The 14,489-nt window shown below is 37.9% G+C and overlaps 1 protein-coding gene across 17 annotated transcripts in view; it reads right to left on the bottom strand.

The window, feature by feature from the left end:
* LOC103478404 (focal adhesion kinase 1) overlaps window positions 1–14,489 on the bottom strand; it is a 59,198-nt gene that overhangs the window by 15,603 nt on the left and 29,106 nt on the right. For 7 of the 17 annotated variants that reach the window (XM_008432245.3, XM_008432243.3, XM_008432238.3 and 4 more), the window contains 10 exons: window positions 12,672–12,692; window positions 10,545–10,642; window positions 9,931–10,015; window positions 9,724–9,824; window positions 8,829–8,944; window positions 8,526–8,626; window positions 8,323–8,412; window positions 8,023–8,227; window positions 1,369–1,480; window positions 31–747 (listed from right to left, as the gene is read on the bottom strand). In XM_008432245.3, the coding sequence (XP_008430467.2) occupies window positions 31–747; window positions 1,369–1,480; window positions 8,023–8,227; window positions 8,323–8,412; window positions 8,526–8,626; window positions 8,829–8,944; window positions 9,724–9,824; window positions 9,931–10,015; window positions 10,545–10,642; window positions 12,672–12,692 (1,646 nt within the window). The remainder of the gene's footprint in view (window positions 1–30; window positions 748–1,368; window positions 1,481–8,022; window positions 8,228–8,322; window positions 8,413–8,525; window positions 8,627–8,828; window positions 8,945–9,723; window positions 9,825–9,930; window positions 10,016–10,544; window positions 10,643–12,671; window positions 12,693–14,489) is intronic. The other 10 variants (XM_017309552.2, XM_081597700.1, XM_008432248.3 and 7 more) reach the window with 3 other exon arrangements.

The following is a 14,489-nucleotide window of genomic DNA, read 5'->3' on the forward strand; positions in this document are numbered from 1 at the left end:
ATTAGTGCACCTGAACCGCACACCACCTGCCTGGAAGGGTCTGGACACGGCTCCTTCAGAAGATGGAGGAGCTAGCAGCATGTGGGTGGCCGACATTGGACTGGGTGAGTGAAGGCTGGCCGAGGACAGATTACAAGACACTGAAAGGACGTCGTCTGTGTGGGGAGGGAAAAGCGGGGCCCTCCAACCTGACTGCACTGCAGTGTGCTGGGTCAGAAGGTCAATGGTGTAGGGGTTAGTCTGGGTATCGGGGTGAAAGCTGGGAAAGCCGGGCGGTGACTGCTTATAAGGACAAGAATTTGACAAACTGCAGCGCAGCGAGTCAAAGTTTGGTTTGGGTTGGGGAAGGAGTGGAGAGAAGTGCCAAGGAAAGGAATGGCTGCTGTTGGCTGTGATGGGGGTCCCAGTGTGGGTAGGAGGAAACCACAAAGGAGAAAGTGTCAAATCAGAGTTGAGCTTAGATGTTTCCTCAGACAAAGATCTTTTATAAAGAGGTGTTCTTTGTAGTAGAGGCGAGTTAGGCTCAGAACTGGTAGAGGAGAAAAAACGAGGGGGAAAATTCAGAGGTAGTGAGGAGAGAGGTGGAGCGGGTGAGTGGGAGGAAGTGGAGGGAGATGATGGATGGGCGTTTCCAGTGCGGAGGGAAAGCTGAGAGGCAAAGCGCTGGTTTTGTTGGCAGTGATGAAGAGAAGGAGCAGAAATACAATCCAGGCTGAAGGTGGGCTGCAGGGATGGACGGCGGACGGGCTGCAAACAGAGAGACAAAGGTAGAGGAGGAGGGAAAGAAATGGAGCCATGAAAAGCAGAGGTGTGCCGGTGGAGGAGACAGAGAGGATCGAACCACAGACAGCCATGTTCCTGAATGTAATACACACCCTTTATTCCCAAGAACATGAATGTGTTGCAATAAGGCTAGACATGAACCATGTCTATTAATGACCCAAACCCTGGAAATCACTTCTCTTAGTCTGCTGAATGAGTTATGAAAAAAACATGTTGGCTTCTGATGTAACCCAAAGAAGAAGTTAAGAGATGCTGGCAGCACATGAATCATAGTAATGAGTCAGGGGGTAGAAGCTGGAGGAACAAAATGTAAAGCGGAGCAGTGAGGTGTGAGGGACCATGGTAGAGTTAAAAAAAAAAAAAAAATTGATTGTAACTGAAGACTGTTACATTTGACTAATCTATTAAAAACCAAGCGTTGAAATGTCTCCTTGAAGAAAACAAAGCAAATTTGAACAAGGAATTACACACTGAAAAAACAAGACATCCAACATCACTGAGAAAAATAACTTTAAAAGTGAAAAACTGGTTTTGAAACCAAGACCGTCTCACACACACACATACACCGGTGTATCGCCATCTTACTTTGGGTGGAGCTTCATCCGGCCCTCCTGAGTCCCAGGAAACGGTGACCTGCCGCCTCATCTCCATCCTGCTCCTCTCTTTCTGCTGGAGCTTCTCCTCCTCCAATATTGTGCTAAGAGAAAATATAGTGAAAGTAGGAAAGTTTTTAATAAACACATCTCATCAACTTAAAACAGATATATTAACAAATGTGAAGCAGAAAACATGCACATGCATTTTCATACTGTTTTTAATAAAAGTTGTTAATCCTTAAAAAAATTTATGTATATATAAATACATCCAGCAAAGGTTTACAATAATAAAAAAATTGTTTACATTTCTGAATTTTTTTTCTTATAATGCTCTGTACAACTTAAAACATTAGAAAAGAGAAAATTAAATACAAATTAAATTAACCATTTGTCTATATATGGTATAGCTCTTTTAGAAAATGCAATATTTTCATAATTAGTTCAGAATAACTTCCAAGCAAGATCATCCTGAAAGCAGACAGCAAGAAGCTACACGAAGTCTCCAAAAAAACTAAAATGTCATCATGGGACCAGCAATATGTTATTGCTGATATGAAGTAAATTGTCTGAACAATCAGAAAGAAAACACACAAGTTTCCCTTTCTAACAAGTCAATTCATCATTATTCAGTTCTAGGAAAGAAACTTCATACTAACTCTAAAGCGAGGAGGTGGAAGTGTCATTGCTTGGGGAAGCAGCAGCAAGACATGTTCAACCCACGTTCATTAAATCTACTATGAATATTATCATGTTTTAGAGAATGGTAAAGGGGAAATGTGAGACCATCCTGGAACAAAAACATTAAAGCTCAAGCAGAATTGAACCCTGCAACATGACAATGACCTAAACACACCAGTAAATCCACCAAAGACTGGATGAGAATTAAGAAAAGGAAAAGGGAAAGTCCAAGCCAAAAACCAGGTCTAGAACTTATTGAGGTATTGAAGAATTAAAACAAACCATTTTATTTAAGAGCCCTTTCAAACATTTCAAAGCTAAAAGTGAAGATCTGGGCAAACTTTCCTCAGACAGATGTAATAGACCAGTAGATTTCTACAAGAAGCAAATACTACTAGCTCCTAATGAACAGTGTCCTAACTTTTTTTAAGCTAGAAATCCCATCTTATTTAATGACAAAAAAAAAAAAAAAGAGATCATATACCAATCATATATATACCATCGGAAGCAAAACGGTTTAAGTTTTCAATTGAAAACGTTTCAAAATAAAAGCTAAATTTGTGTATTTACCTTGCAACGCTCCCAGGACCTCCGCAGTGATCCGGCGACTATTTAAATTCCTATAGCTATAATACTTCACTCAGTTTTAATTCTCACACAATTGCCTCCAGTATAAGTAAAACTACTATGTAAACTCTGGCAGTAAATCTGCCAGTAAAATTGCTCAAGAACTCACTGACTCACTTAAAATTAGGCAACATCCCACGCCTTCTCGCGCAGCTATTTCAGTTCACATGAAGAAGCCAAACGATACCACACAGAAATTTACACAGTTTTCCAGAGGAAACTGAGGCTAAAGCAGCACCAAACCGTCAAAGACGCTGACATAGAGGCGCTGTCGGCTCCACAAAAGAGAAAGACGTTCTGTTGTAAACTCAAGCTGAAGTGACCATTGATACAGACTGCCGATACCCGCCCACCCTGAGGGCAAGAGATATTTCTGGTAACATCACTGCCCTCCTGTCCTTTTGTCTCCTGTGGAGTATTTGTGTGCTGTGCCACCTGTCCGAGTCCATCTCCTATATACGGCCTTTTCTTCCATCACAACACAATCACTCTTTTGTACAACTTAATCAGAGCACAAGGCAGTGAAATGATCGCAATCTTTACCCATAATTTAACCTCAAGAAGAGCAGATTTAGTGTTTTTACTACTTCACATATTATAAAAATTGGCATTGAGAGTTCATTCTAAGAGGTTAAAACTTCTGTTTACTCTTGAAACAATACTGTTCAAATGCGGAGGTTTTTATAAATATCTAGAATAATACATTTTGACTGCTAGATGTCAGGTCACTTTCTTAGTTACATTTTTAAACTTAAAACAGTGGGATTTCCCATAAAAGATATATGTTTTTTAACAAGTTAACAGGACAGTATTTTCTGTATTTGACAAATATGTTTATGCAGTTAATTTCTCACAGGTTGAACTTTTTTTTTAATTGCAAAATTCAACAGGCCAACCTCTCTTCCTTCACCTTGTAATCCACACAAGCATGTATGATGACGATACCATCAGCAGCATATGGCAACTCCAACACACACAACCAAGCAAACCCCCAACAACCCCACCCCCGCTGATCTACAACACACAAGCACCTGGAATAACACGGCTCCAGGTCAGTTTGTTGATGCAGGATGGGATGACCTGACAGCTCAGGTTTAAGTTTTTCTGCAAATGGTTCAAGATGTCATAAAAATGTAGCTCTTCAACTCACTTTGCTTAAATTTAGATTCACTTCAAGACCGGCTTTAAGTAGCTGTTTTTGGTGTATTGACTATGAAGTGCAGTACAAGAACAAAAGGTATTATGTTTAGAACAGTTATATTTAATGTTTAAAAAAAATGGTGATGTCTGAAAAGGAGACAAAAATTGTTTTTTTTTTACAGTAAACAATTGCAGTCAATTTACTCAAGAAAACAAACAGCTCTCAAAGGGAAATCATGCCTGTGCAAGAGACCATTGAAAAATTTAACTCGACAATCTTCACTGAAGTTAATAAAAATACCCTTCTCTCTTTGAAGCAAACTCAAAAAAGTTTTTTCTTTATTTAAAATGTAAAAGAAACACCACTCTAGTAAACTGAACTCTTGCAACTCTAAAGTTGGATTATAAAGCTAAAGGAAAATCAGAAAAATAAAACTGTCAGGCATAGACAGAGTGTTCCTTATGCCTTGTACACACACACTTTAACCCTTCACAATCTAACACCAGATAACTCACTGCTACTGCAAAGTCATCTGATTTGATCACCACGAAACCAAATTACAGACACTCTTTAAGAAAGCAGTTTCAAAGTATAATTTATCAGTTTTAACTACTCCAGCATTGGGAGCCTTTGTAGTCTGGCTTTGGCTCTCAGAGTAGAGGACTACATCAATCCATCTGGATTTTACCTTCATTTATTCTCGTTGGCAAATTGTAACTCCTGGCAGCTGCCACCTGTGAAAACACCCCTTTCTCCTGTGGTATTCGCTGAGAGCTGCATATTCGGTTAGCAAGGCCTACAACTGATATTATGATAGAAAAACCCGGCAGACCAAAGGTAATCCAAACGCTTCACATGTACAATATTCTCAGAGTTGCTGCCAGCGGCCACAATAAACGTGATCAATATTGATTCTCTTTCCAAACCACAAAATCACTTACAACTGTGTGGCTGGGTCAAGATGTTTTTTAATCAAAGCTTCATTTTGTCCACTTACCACCCGGATGAAAAAACCTCATCCACAATTTGTCTTTAGTCTGGCAGAAAATAATAAACCAGACATATGGCTTATGTTATAGAACTAAAACGATTTTCATAAAGTGAGGAAGGCCTGTTGCTAATAAGAGAGAAAAGCAGATGACAAGAAGAGACTGCATGTCGAAAGATGGAGCTTTACAGCTTATCTATTTTTTTTAAATCTACTTTTAACAGACAGTGAAAAGCGAAATATGTCGTCTATCTCGTTTCTGAATACTGTGTTTTCTATTGAGAGGGCTTCACTCACATGGAGGTTAAATGACGGACATCTATTTTGCCAGGAAATGTTCAAAAATGCAGGAAAGTATGTGGCTGCAGAAAATAGGCACCTTAGAAACCTTTTCATAATATTCCTCTTCAGCGATTAAGAAAAACATTTTTTAGCTATTAAGACTTTACATTTATTTGAAATGTTTTACTGGGAGAAATGTTGAAATTGGTCCAATAAAAGGTAGAACAAAGTTAGAATATGAAAAAAACCTCTTACACTTTGAATTCTTCTCCTCTGACGTATCCTTGTTTTTCGATTACAGAAATGAAAGAGCTGAAACGTAACTTCCAAAAACACTACAAGTGTTTTGACGAGTTAGTCAAAACAGTTAGTTGTTGACTAATGGTTGTTGGGGAAAGCTCTGCCCTAACTGGACTTCATCTTAAACCTCTTCCAGAGCACAGAAAAAACATGAATAATTGATATTTTTAGCTATTTTTAGTTTAAAATGTTATTTAAAATCTTAAATAAAAACTTAAATAAAATCTTAAATAAAAATCTACATACAGCATTTTAAAATGACTAAAATATTTATTAAACAGTATTGAATGACTTTGATTTTTATGTCAGTGTTAACCAACTGTGATTTTCACAGTTACCAATATAATTTGAAAACTTATACTAGTTTGCAAAATGAATGTAGTTTGTGCCCCATCTTATTTAGAATGTGCACTATTTTTATTGAGCTAATGTGAAACATTACGTTTTTAATAAATGTGAGTTTTTCACCCATTACAATGACATTGACAAGGGAAATACATTGTATTGGCTGCTGCCACTTGAACTCTGCGCCATGTTCACTGCTCCAAAGAGAGCAGCTGAAACACAACACATTAAAATTTGGAAGCATAAAATTTAGGAAGCAGAAGAAGAACCTTTTATTTTTTATGAATCTTTTGTGCCTGACTAACTGGAAGAGCAATGACATAAGCTATGAGCAAAATGATCAATGATTAAGATCATTAGAGTTAGCAAACTTCTTTAAAGCCTGCAGCTGTACATGTCAAGTCTAGCATGTCCTAAAAAAACAAAAGCAAAAGCCATGAACATGTATGTGGCACATTAGAAATATAAATGTTCTCTCAGCAGAGTTAACCCTGTGTTCAATGTGCATTACGGCTGAAGATACGCCAAAAATGTCTATCGCTGTCAAAATAACCCAAAAAAAGAAAATGTAATCGCTGGTAGAGAGTTAGCTATGTGGAACACAATTACAATCCTAATATGGAACATATGATACAGGCCCAATTGTTAATTTTATGGCACTTTGAAGCTAGTGTGTACTCAAGCTCATCTAGCATGCTAGATGGGGCATCTAGCACACTGATTTCATAACTTTAATGTAGAATATAGGATTAGGATTTTACATGGGCAAATTCCTAATCTTACCTCAGTTGGAGCATAACGTTGCTAATTTTAGGCAAGTACTTCTTAATATCTAGTAGGTAAATGCAACTTTTTAAGGGTTTGCTGCATTCTTAGAACAGTAGAGAACAGTTCAGCACTTAGTAGGTTATTTATTATATAATGATTAAAAATAAGTCTTCTGTAACCTTTTTTTTTAAAGGTTTTTTTTGAGTCTAGTGACCTTTATTTGAAAGTGCTAAGACAGGAACGTAGGTAAAGAGAGAGAGAGGGAAGAAGACATGTGACAAAGGTCACCAGGCCAGGAATCGAACCTGCGAAGGCCACGTCGAGGACCAAGTCCTCCAGATGTGGGATGTGCTTAACCTCTGCACCACCACAGCAACCTGAAACCTGCTCGGTCTTATCTGATCACAACATGCAGAGGCTGAGCTGTGCTGACAGAGAGAGAACTCTTCTTTCCAGGTGAATCTCGTCACAAAGCACTGATGCGTCATCGGCTAAGAACGTAAAGCATGATCCAGGTTTCAGGAATAAACTTATCTCTGTCATCAATAAAGCTCTGTTACTATGGCTACGAAAATATCATTAGACCAAACAGTAGGTTCAATACAGTTTGTTCATGTCTGCTCAGTGAATAAGTAGATCCTCGGGATCAAAAAGCAGGACTAGTACAGTCAACATTGTCAGTCACCACCTAAGTAAAAATCCCCCATCTGCTTTCAGGCTAGGGAGATTATTTATTTTTTTATGTGGATTAACCTGGGAAAGAAACCAAGAAAGTGTCACGTTTTCTGAACAAGTGCTTCTTCAGGAGCACAATAACAATGTTATTCATCAGCACTTTGTCACAGCTGGAGAGACTAATGGACAATTTTAACTTCATTAAGTAAGACAACAATGTCTAGTAAAACCATGGAACCATGTAGAGAAAAAGCTGCTCCTTATAAACTCTGTCCAGAATCATTTATATCCTGGGACTATTTATGATGACTAATGCGTTGAATTCCAGCAATGCAGAAATGCTGGGCACAGCTGTAATTTACTCAGAAATGCAGAGAGATGGTTTCCCTCCCAACCAGTCAACTGAAAATATACAAAAAATAATGTTGGATGTTCAGTTTCTCTCCTTTCTGCTCATTTCACTGAAATCACACAGAGAGTGACACCTGCTGTTAGGAAAAAGTCAAGTGCTTCATTTGGTTAATACAGTATTTACTGTGTTTCTTTGATCAGCAGCTTTTCTGGCTGAGCTTCTGTTTTAGAGGGAGGGGGAAACAAATTAGCCAAACTCTAAAGAATATCAGGAGGAAGTCTCATGACAAGTCTTTAACCTGAAATTTAAAAATAGATGTAAAAATAACTAACCTGTAAGTATAGCACTGAATGCAATTTCCATAACACTTGTAAGCGAACATTTCTTCATTGGAAGTAAAAATCTTACATTTCAAACAAAGCTCACACACAAACACACTGGCATAATCCACATGAAAACCGCTAAATAATCCAATTGACTGCAGTACCTGAGTTGTGTTTTAAGTTCATTGAATCGTGGCCTCTTGCTGGGGTCGTACGACCAACACTTCGTCATCAGGCTGTACAGGGTTGGGGGGCACTGAGGGGGCATGGCCAGGCGCTCGCCGTTCTCTATCCTGCCGATGACGTCGTTGTTCTTCACACCCTGGAAAGGCTTGATGCCGTACATCAGGATCTCCCACATGCAGACGCCTGTGGAGTGAAACGGACACATTGGACGTAAACGCCTGCAGCTTCACAAAAACAAATCGCAACGAGGAAAAAGGAGACTGCGGCTGTAAGCATACCAAACATCCAGACATCGCTGGCTGTAGTGAACCGTCTGAAGTTGATGGATTCTGGAGCCATCCATTTAATGGGCAATTTACCTTTAGATGCTGCAAAAGGGGAATAAAAGGAAGCATTTACTTTACGTGTCAGTTTGGTTCTTTAAACGCTTATAAAATAACTACAGAGTAGCCCTTAAAGTGCCTCTGCTGAATTCAGATACCTTTATAATAAGAGCTGTCCTCCATGTATCTGGAAAGGCCGAAGTCCCCCAGCTTTACACAGTCCACCGTGGAGACCAACACATTTCGCGCTGCAATGTCCCTGGAGATTAAAAAGCAAGATACTCACATATTTTTCATAAGGTATTTAGTCACACAAAGATGCACTTCCATTATTATCGAAATATCTGTGTTCTAGTGAATAGCACTAAAATAGGGACAGTATCTCTTGTAAATTGCCTTTTGTACAAGACTCCTGCTATGTCATGGTTGATTGTGCTGTTTGACGATAATCTCGTTTGTACCTGTGTACGAAGCGTTTGCTCTCCAGGTACGCCAGTGCTGTGCTGAGCTGATAAGAGTACAAGATGAGAGTGGCCAGGTCTAGACTGTACTTCCTAACCTGGAGAAATGAGCGCAACTATGGAAAACAGAGGGGGAAAAAAAACAATCACAAAGTATAAAAGCAGAAGTTTAAACAAAAAATAGGAGAAAAGAGACAAAATATATAATTATAGGACAGAAAATAAGAAACCAACAGCAGAACGCCTGGCTCTCAGTAGTGTACACACCCTGTTAAAGTACTAAGTTTATGTGATGTAAAAATCTGTCGGGGCGGGTAAAATTAAAAAGAAGTTATGCATTTTTTTTGCCTCCAATAGATTTTCTTGTCAAATTTAAAAGGAAATTGATTATGGTCTTATTTTCTTTCATCACAAAAATCTGTTTAAGCCTTTTTAGCAGTGGTGTATAGATTTTTCTCACCCACTTAGTCACTTAATCCCTGTTTGCATTATTTACAGAGCATTTAGTAAACATCTTGGGCTTTCAGTAAAGGCCATGATGTTACAATTACCTCCCATTCATTTCCTGAATAATTCATTCTGGAACGGTGTAACAGATTTACCTGTTAACAGTAATCAGGATGATTCATTGTAATCAACAGATCCTGAAAACATTCAGAATCATTTTTGATTTCCACGTGATTTAACTCCGTAGAAGTTCATTAAATCACATAAAAAATTGATCGTTTGATTCCAACGATCGGATTGTTTTCAGATTTAGAAATGCACCGTCGCAGCCCCTCCACAATTACTGCTGTAATTTTTCATTACAGCAGTAATGAAAAATTAAACAAGGAGAAAGACAAGAAACACAAATTGTTGAATCATTAATGCAGGACTGGCTTTTAATCATTACCTCCCCAAGTGTGCAGAGCTCCATGATGATCCACACCGGATTCTCTGTAATGACTCCCATCAGCTTCACTATGTGAGGATGGTCAAACTGACGCATTGTCACTGCATAGAAGACGTCCACAGATATTCCAATAAACATTCACTGCTCTTCACTAAAAATTAAATATATATATATATATATATATATATATAAATGCAAGGATCTTACAGGCTTCCTGCAGAAATTTTTCCCTGACGCTGTCTGAAGTCGAGTTCTTGCAAGTCTTCACCGCCACAGACAGAGCTGGGTTCTCCTGTGAGAAGTACAGCGTAGAAAAATCATAAGTTACAGGAATATAATAGAGGCAATCAGATACAAACGTTTACATTTACAAGAAAACTGGAAAAATACGTAGTTTTATACTTGGCACGTGACATAAGTAGGAAATTTATTTTAAAGGTTACGTCAAACTTGTCTATTATACTGATCCTAGACTTTAAAATATCATCAACAGGACCCAACCAAAACTGAGATAGTATCACACCAATATTACTAGTATTATTACAATTGTTTTAGAATTTTAAATGTGTATTTCTTTCATTGTTATGTAGCAGTAAACCATCCAAACTGTGCCCCTGTGACTCAGGTTTACTGTAAACACAACAGTTTCACAAAAAACCTATTTTGCAATTTGAGGTTAGGTACCGTCAAGGATAATCGGAAACAAATGTGCTAGAAAAACGCTAAATGCAGCAATTAAATAACAGAACAGTGTATTCCCCCCTTTTTTTATTTGAAATAGGGACAGAAGGTGCAATTAACATAAGATGGAGGATACGTACCTGGCTGATGTAGACTCCTTGGTGGACATCTCCAAACTGACCCTCACCGATGCAGCGCCCCAACTCAATGCAATCCCGCTGAATCTCGTAGTCCCGCGCTACACACAGACAACGCACACATAGGTTGGCACACCAAAAACAATTCAGAAATACAAGAACAAAATTTTTATTTGCTACCCTCTCACACATTGATCTTCATTTACAGAGCGTTCACTTTCCAAGCTTATTAGAGTACTTTACCATGTGTTTACGTTCATGCTGCAAGTTAAAGTAAAAACTACCTACATCTAAGCACTATATACTGTCATACAAATTTAAGCAGTATGTTAAATTCGGTTCAATTTGAAACGAAACCATAAACAAATAAATGATGCCATTTGTAGACACCGGTCGTCATATTTTCAATTTTTTATTTTTTACTCTGACAAGCTTGGCTTTTATTGCCCTCAGCACAGCTTCTTCTGAGCAACATGCAACAGCAGCATCGGCAAAACACAGCGACTCATGCCACATAACACAGATTACTAACAGCCAATAAAACTCAACGTATGGTGCTGCTCAGAGGTTTTTATACACTCATGGCATGAATGCCATTCATTTGGCCTTTTAGTGATCTGTTTGTACTGTTCCGTTTCCTCAGAGGACCCATCAACATTAAGCACGACAAAAGTTTACTGCTGCTTACAGGGGGAAACTAATCTCTGGTGAAGTTAAATTGAGATTGTTGCACCCAAGAACACTGAGCCATGTAAGCATGGAGGTGGTACCATCATGCTAAAGGTTTGTTTTCCTGCCAGCGTCACTGATGCATTTAACAAGTTGAATGAAATAGTAAAGAGGGCAGCAATTAAAATAAAAATCCTCAGTCTGTTGGGAAAGTTTTGCTGCTCACACCATCAGGATCCTCCTGAGAGTTTCCTTTCTACTTCTGCCACATGCATGATCAGGAGATGTTGCTGCAAAGTAAATTACTCAATTAAACTGCCTAGGCTTTCTTTGATAGGTCACTTTTGTACCAATTGACATAATAAACTGAACTTGAACACTGCATTTAACTCAATCTGTCTGTATGACTAAGTTGTATTTGACTCTTATGTTTTTGTAAATAAATCTGTCTTGTAAAATGCTGTGATAAATTCAAAATTGTGGGTCCATTTCCTGTTTTTAAAATTCATTAAAAGTTGCACGCTGCATTTTAAAGTAGTTGAAATGGCAAATGGAATGCCATTCATGCCCAAGAACATCGCATATGTAAACCTCTGAGCAACATGGAAAATATAAACATAACATTTTGTTAATTTAAATAGAATGGAAAAAGTCAGGTGGGATGTGAAATAAATTAATAAATCATTGCTGGCAAGAAATAAACTTATTAGGCTCATTTGTGTATAAATGTGTATCCTTGTTTGGTCAGTCAATTTCTTGTATTGTAGGAAAAGAGGACTCGATGTGAAACTCAGGCTGTTAAATGCTGGTGGCTGGCTCTGCCCGACCCGACTTTGTCCATGTTTTCATCACATGAATATTACATAAAGCTACAAATGTCCAGTTACAGAAATATCTTCTTTTATGATAATTACTACAGTTTAAATGGGACTTTTAGAGAAAGCAGATTCAGGCAATAAAAAGCCTGGAATGATGATGTGCTAAATGTAGAAGTCGCATTTAGTGCACATCAATAAAAAATTTTTTTAGTACCACTAACACACTATCTGTGTTAGTGGTCCATGTGCCACATTCTGAAATGTGTAAATACATGAGTTCGCCTTAACTTTTACTTCATAAACTTTCCAAAAGGAAACACTCCAAATAACCTTTCATGATCAAATTATTCGATTTTTATGTTCTACAGAAGTGCAAAGGTTTTTGTAATGATACTGAAAACATGTCTTTTTTTAAAATAAACCAATGAAATGCAAACAAGGTAAACAACTGGATCCAAGTTCTGAAGCTTTCACCACCTCAGCCAGAACTGATAGCACAACCACACATTAACACAAGCGGGGAAGTAAAGTACAGCTATAGGAAAATATCACAGGTTTTATTTTACTGGTGCAAGCAAACAAAAGAGGGTCACAACAACCACCAAATGAAAGAGTCATCAACATGGTGTGTTCCAATCATTACCTTGATCTAGTCCATAGTATTCTGGGAAAACGGGTTAAGTATAAAAGACTTTGTTATTTAGATCAATATGACAGTGACATAAATTAGGCAGGGGCCTGAATGCAACAGATTACTCTGGTTCAGAAAATAAAATCAACCTGCTCAAAATATCTATAAAAGTTTTGCTGAATGAAAATCTCAAGAATTTCTAAAACCAAAAGAACCCCCCCGCCCCAAAAAAAAAAACCACTACTGATCCCTCCTGGCTTAACATAAATGTACTGGAGGTGTATTTTAAAAAAAGAAGGCCATGTTTTGGTTGTATGGATATGTCTACAATATCCAGACAACATTTTATGGCAGGTTACATGGGCAAGTTTATATAAAAAGAAATTGTTAAATGTTTTCACTTTAAATGTCAGCAACTTCCTCTCACATCACATTAAAGTTCACTCACCCATCTTCTCTGCCTCTCAATGTTGTCCATCAAGCATTGCATAAGCATGAATAAATCTAAACCCATAGGTCAGACAGCACACAGCAGCCACAGCAAGCTCACATCACTGTCTTATCTCACTAAAAGTATGAACACTCTGTGTCTGAACACGGAGAAGAAAGCAGCAGGATGGACAACAGTTTTCCGAAAATGTTGACTATAACTCAGACAATGTGTAGTAATTAAGAAGCTATTTTTAATGAGTATATACTCTTGTATACAATTCAATCTATAAAAACAGATTTAATGAGTAGGACAACAGGCAATTGATGTTTTTGAAAAGTTATCTGTGGGAGCAATTATCACCACTGAAAAATAAATAATATTATAACAACACCACATCCCTGCCAAAAATGCACAGCAGTCAATATCTGAGCAATTTTTGTTGTGAACTATTAAGAGTAATAAATGAAAAAGACACTAAACACAGTTCCTATGGGACATGGGACATTAAATAAGTCAATGCAACACCCTCACATTTCAGCAGCACTGGCATCCCATACTCAGCTGTCAAAATACGTCACTGTGTCTCTGTTTCCAGGCAGGTTTACGATTTAAAAATAAAAAAGAAGCCAATTATGTGCTTCAAAATGTTAGCAAAAGTTCAATCCATCATTTCAGCATTACCAGACAACATATTTGTTTTGGGATGCTGAGCACAAGAGTTTCACACTTTTTCTCAAAATTGCACAGACCTCCTTCACAGCCCTGGGAAAACAAATGCTTTTCTACCACAAGAGTTTTCCTCATTGATGTGGAAAGCAGAGAAAACAATCTATAGAAAACAAAACCAGGTCACAATAGGTGGAGCAGAGTAGCTCATGGTCCATCCATTCACATTCATGTGCGGAGAAAAAAGAATTCTGTTTGGGACTTTTAAGAATCATTTGAATATGGGAAAACTTTCTATCAGATGCGTTGACAAAGAGGATTTAAAGTAATTCTGTTATCAATCCAATACACTCTTCACCATTTTCATCCTCACCTCCTTTTCATCACAAAACGCCATGCAGTGTCTTCATTTAGAGTCACAAATACATGTTGCATTTAAGCTACAAAGACAAATAAGACAACACTGATCTCGGCACCAAGTCTATGTGCAAATGGTGTTTGCGTTCCTCCCTAGAGCTGCTGATCTCAGTGTTAACGCAGTGGATTTTATTGGTTTGTTTTTTACTTTGTGGTGTTGAGAGATGGCTAATTGCAGCTCTAAAACTTGAATTACACAAAATTAGACAGCAGACGCTACAATGTGGAATGAGTGTTAAATCTTAAATCAGCAGTCAATGTGTAAAATATAGTTCCATTCAAAAATTGAGCCGGACTTCTGTTCAGAATTATTC

Source organism: Poecilia reticulata, chromosome 16 (assembly GCF_904066995.2).
Source record: "Poecilia reticulata chromosome 16, P_reticulata-male-v2, whole genome shotgun sequence".
NCBI classification, from domain to species: domain Eukaryota; kingdom Metazoa; phylum Chordata; class Actinopteri; order Cyprinodontiformes; family Poeciliidae; genus Poecilia; species Poecilia reticulata.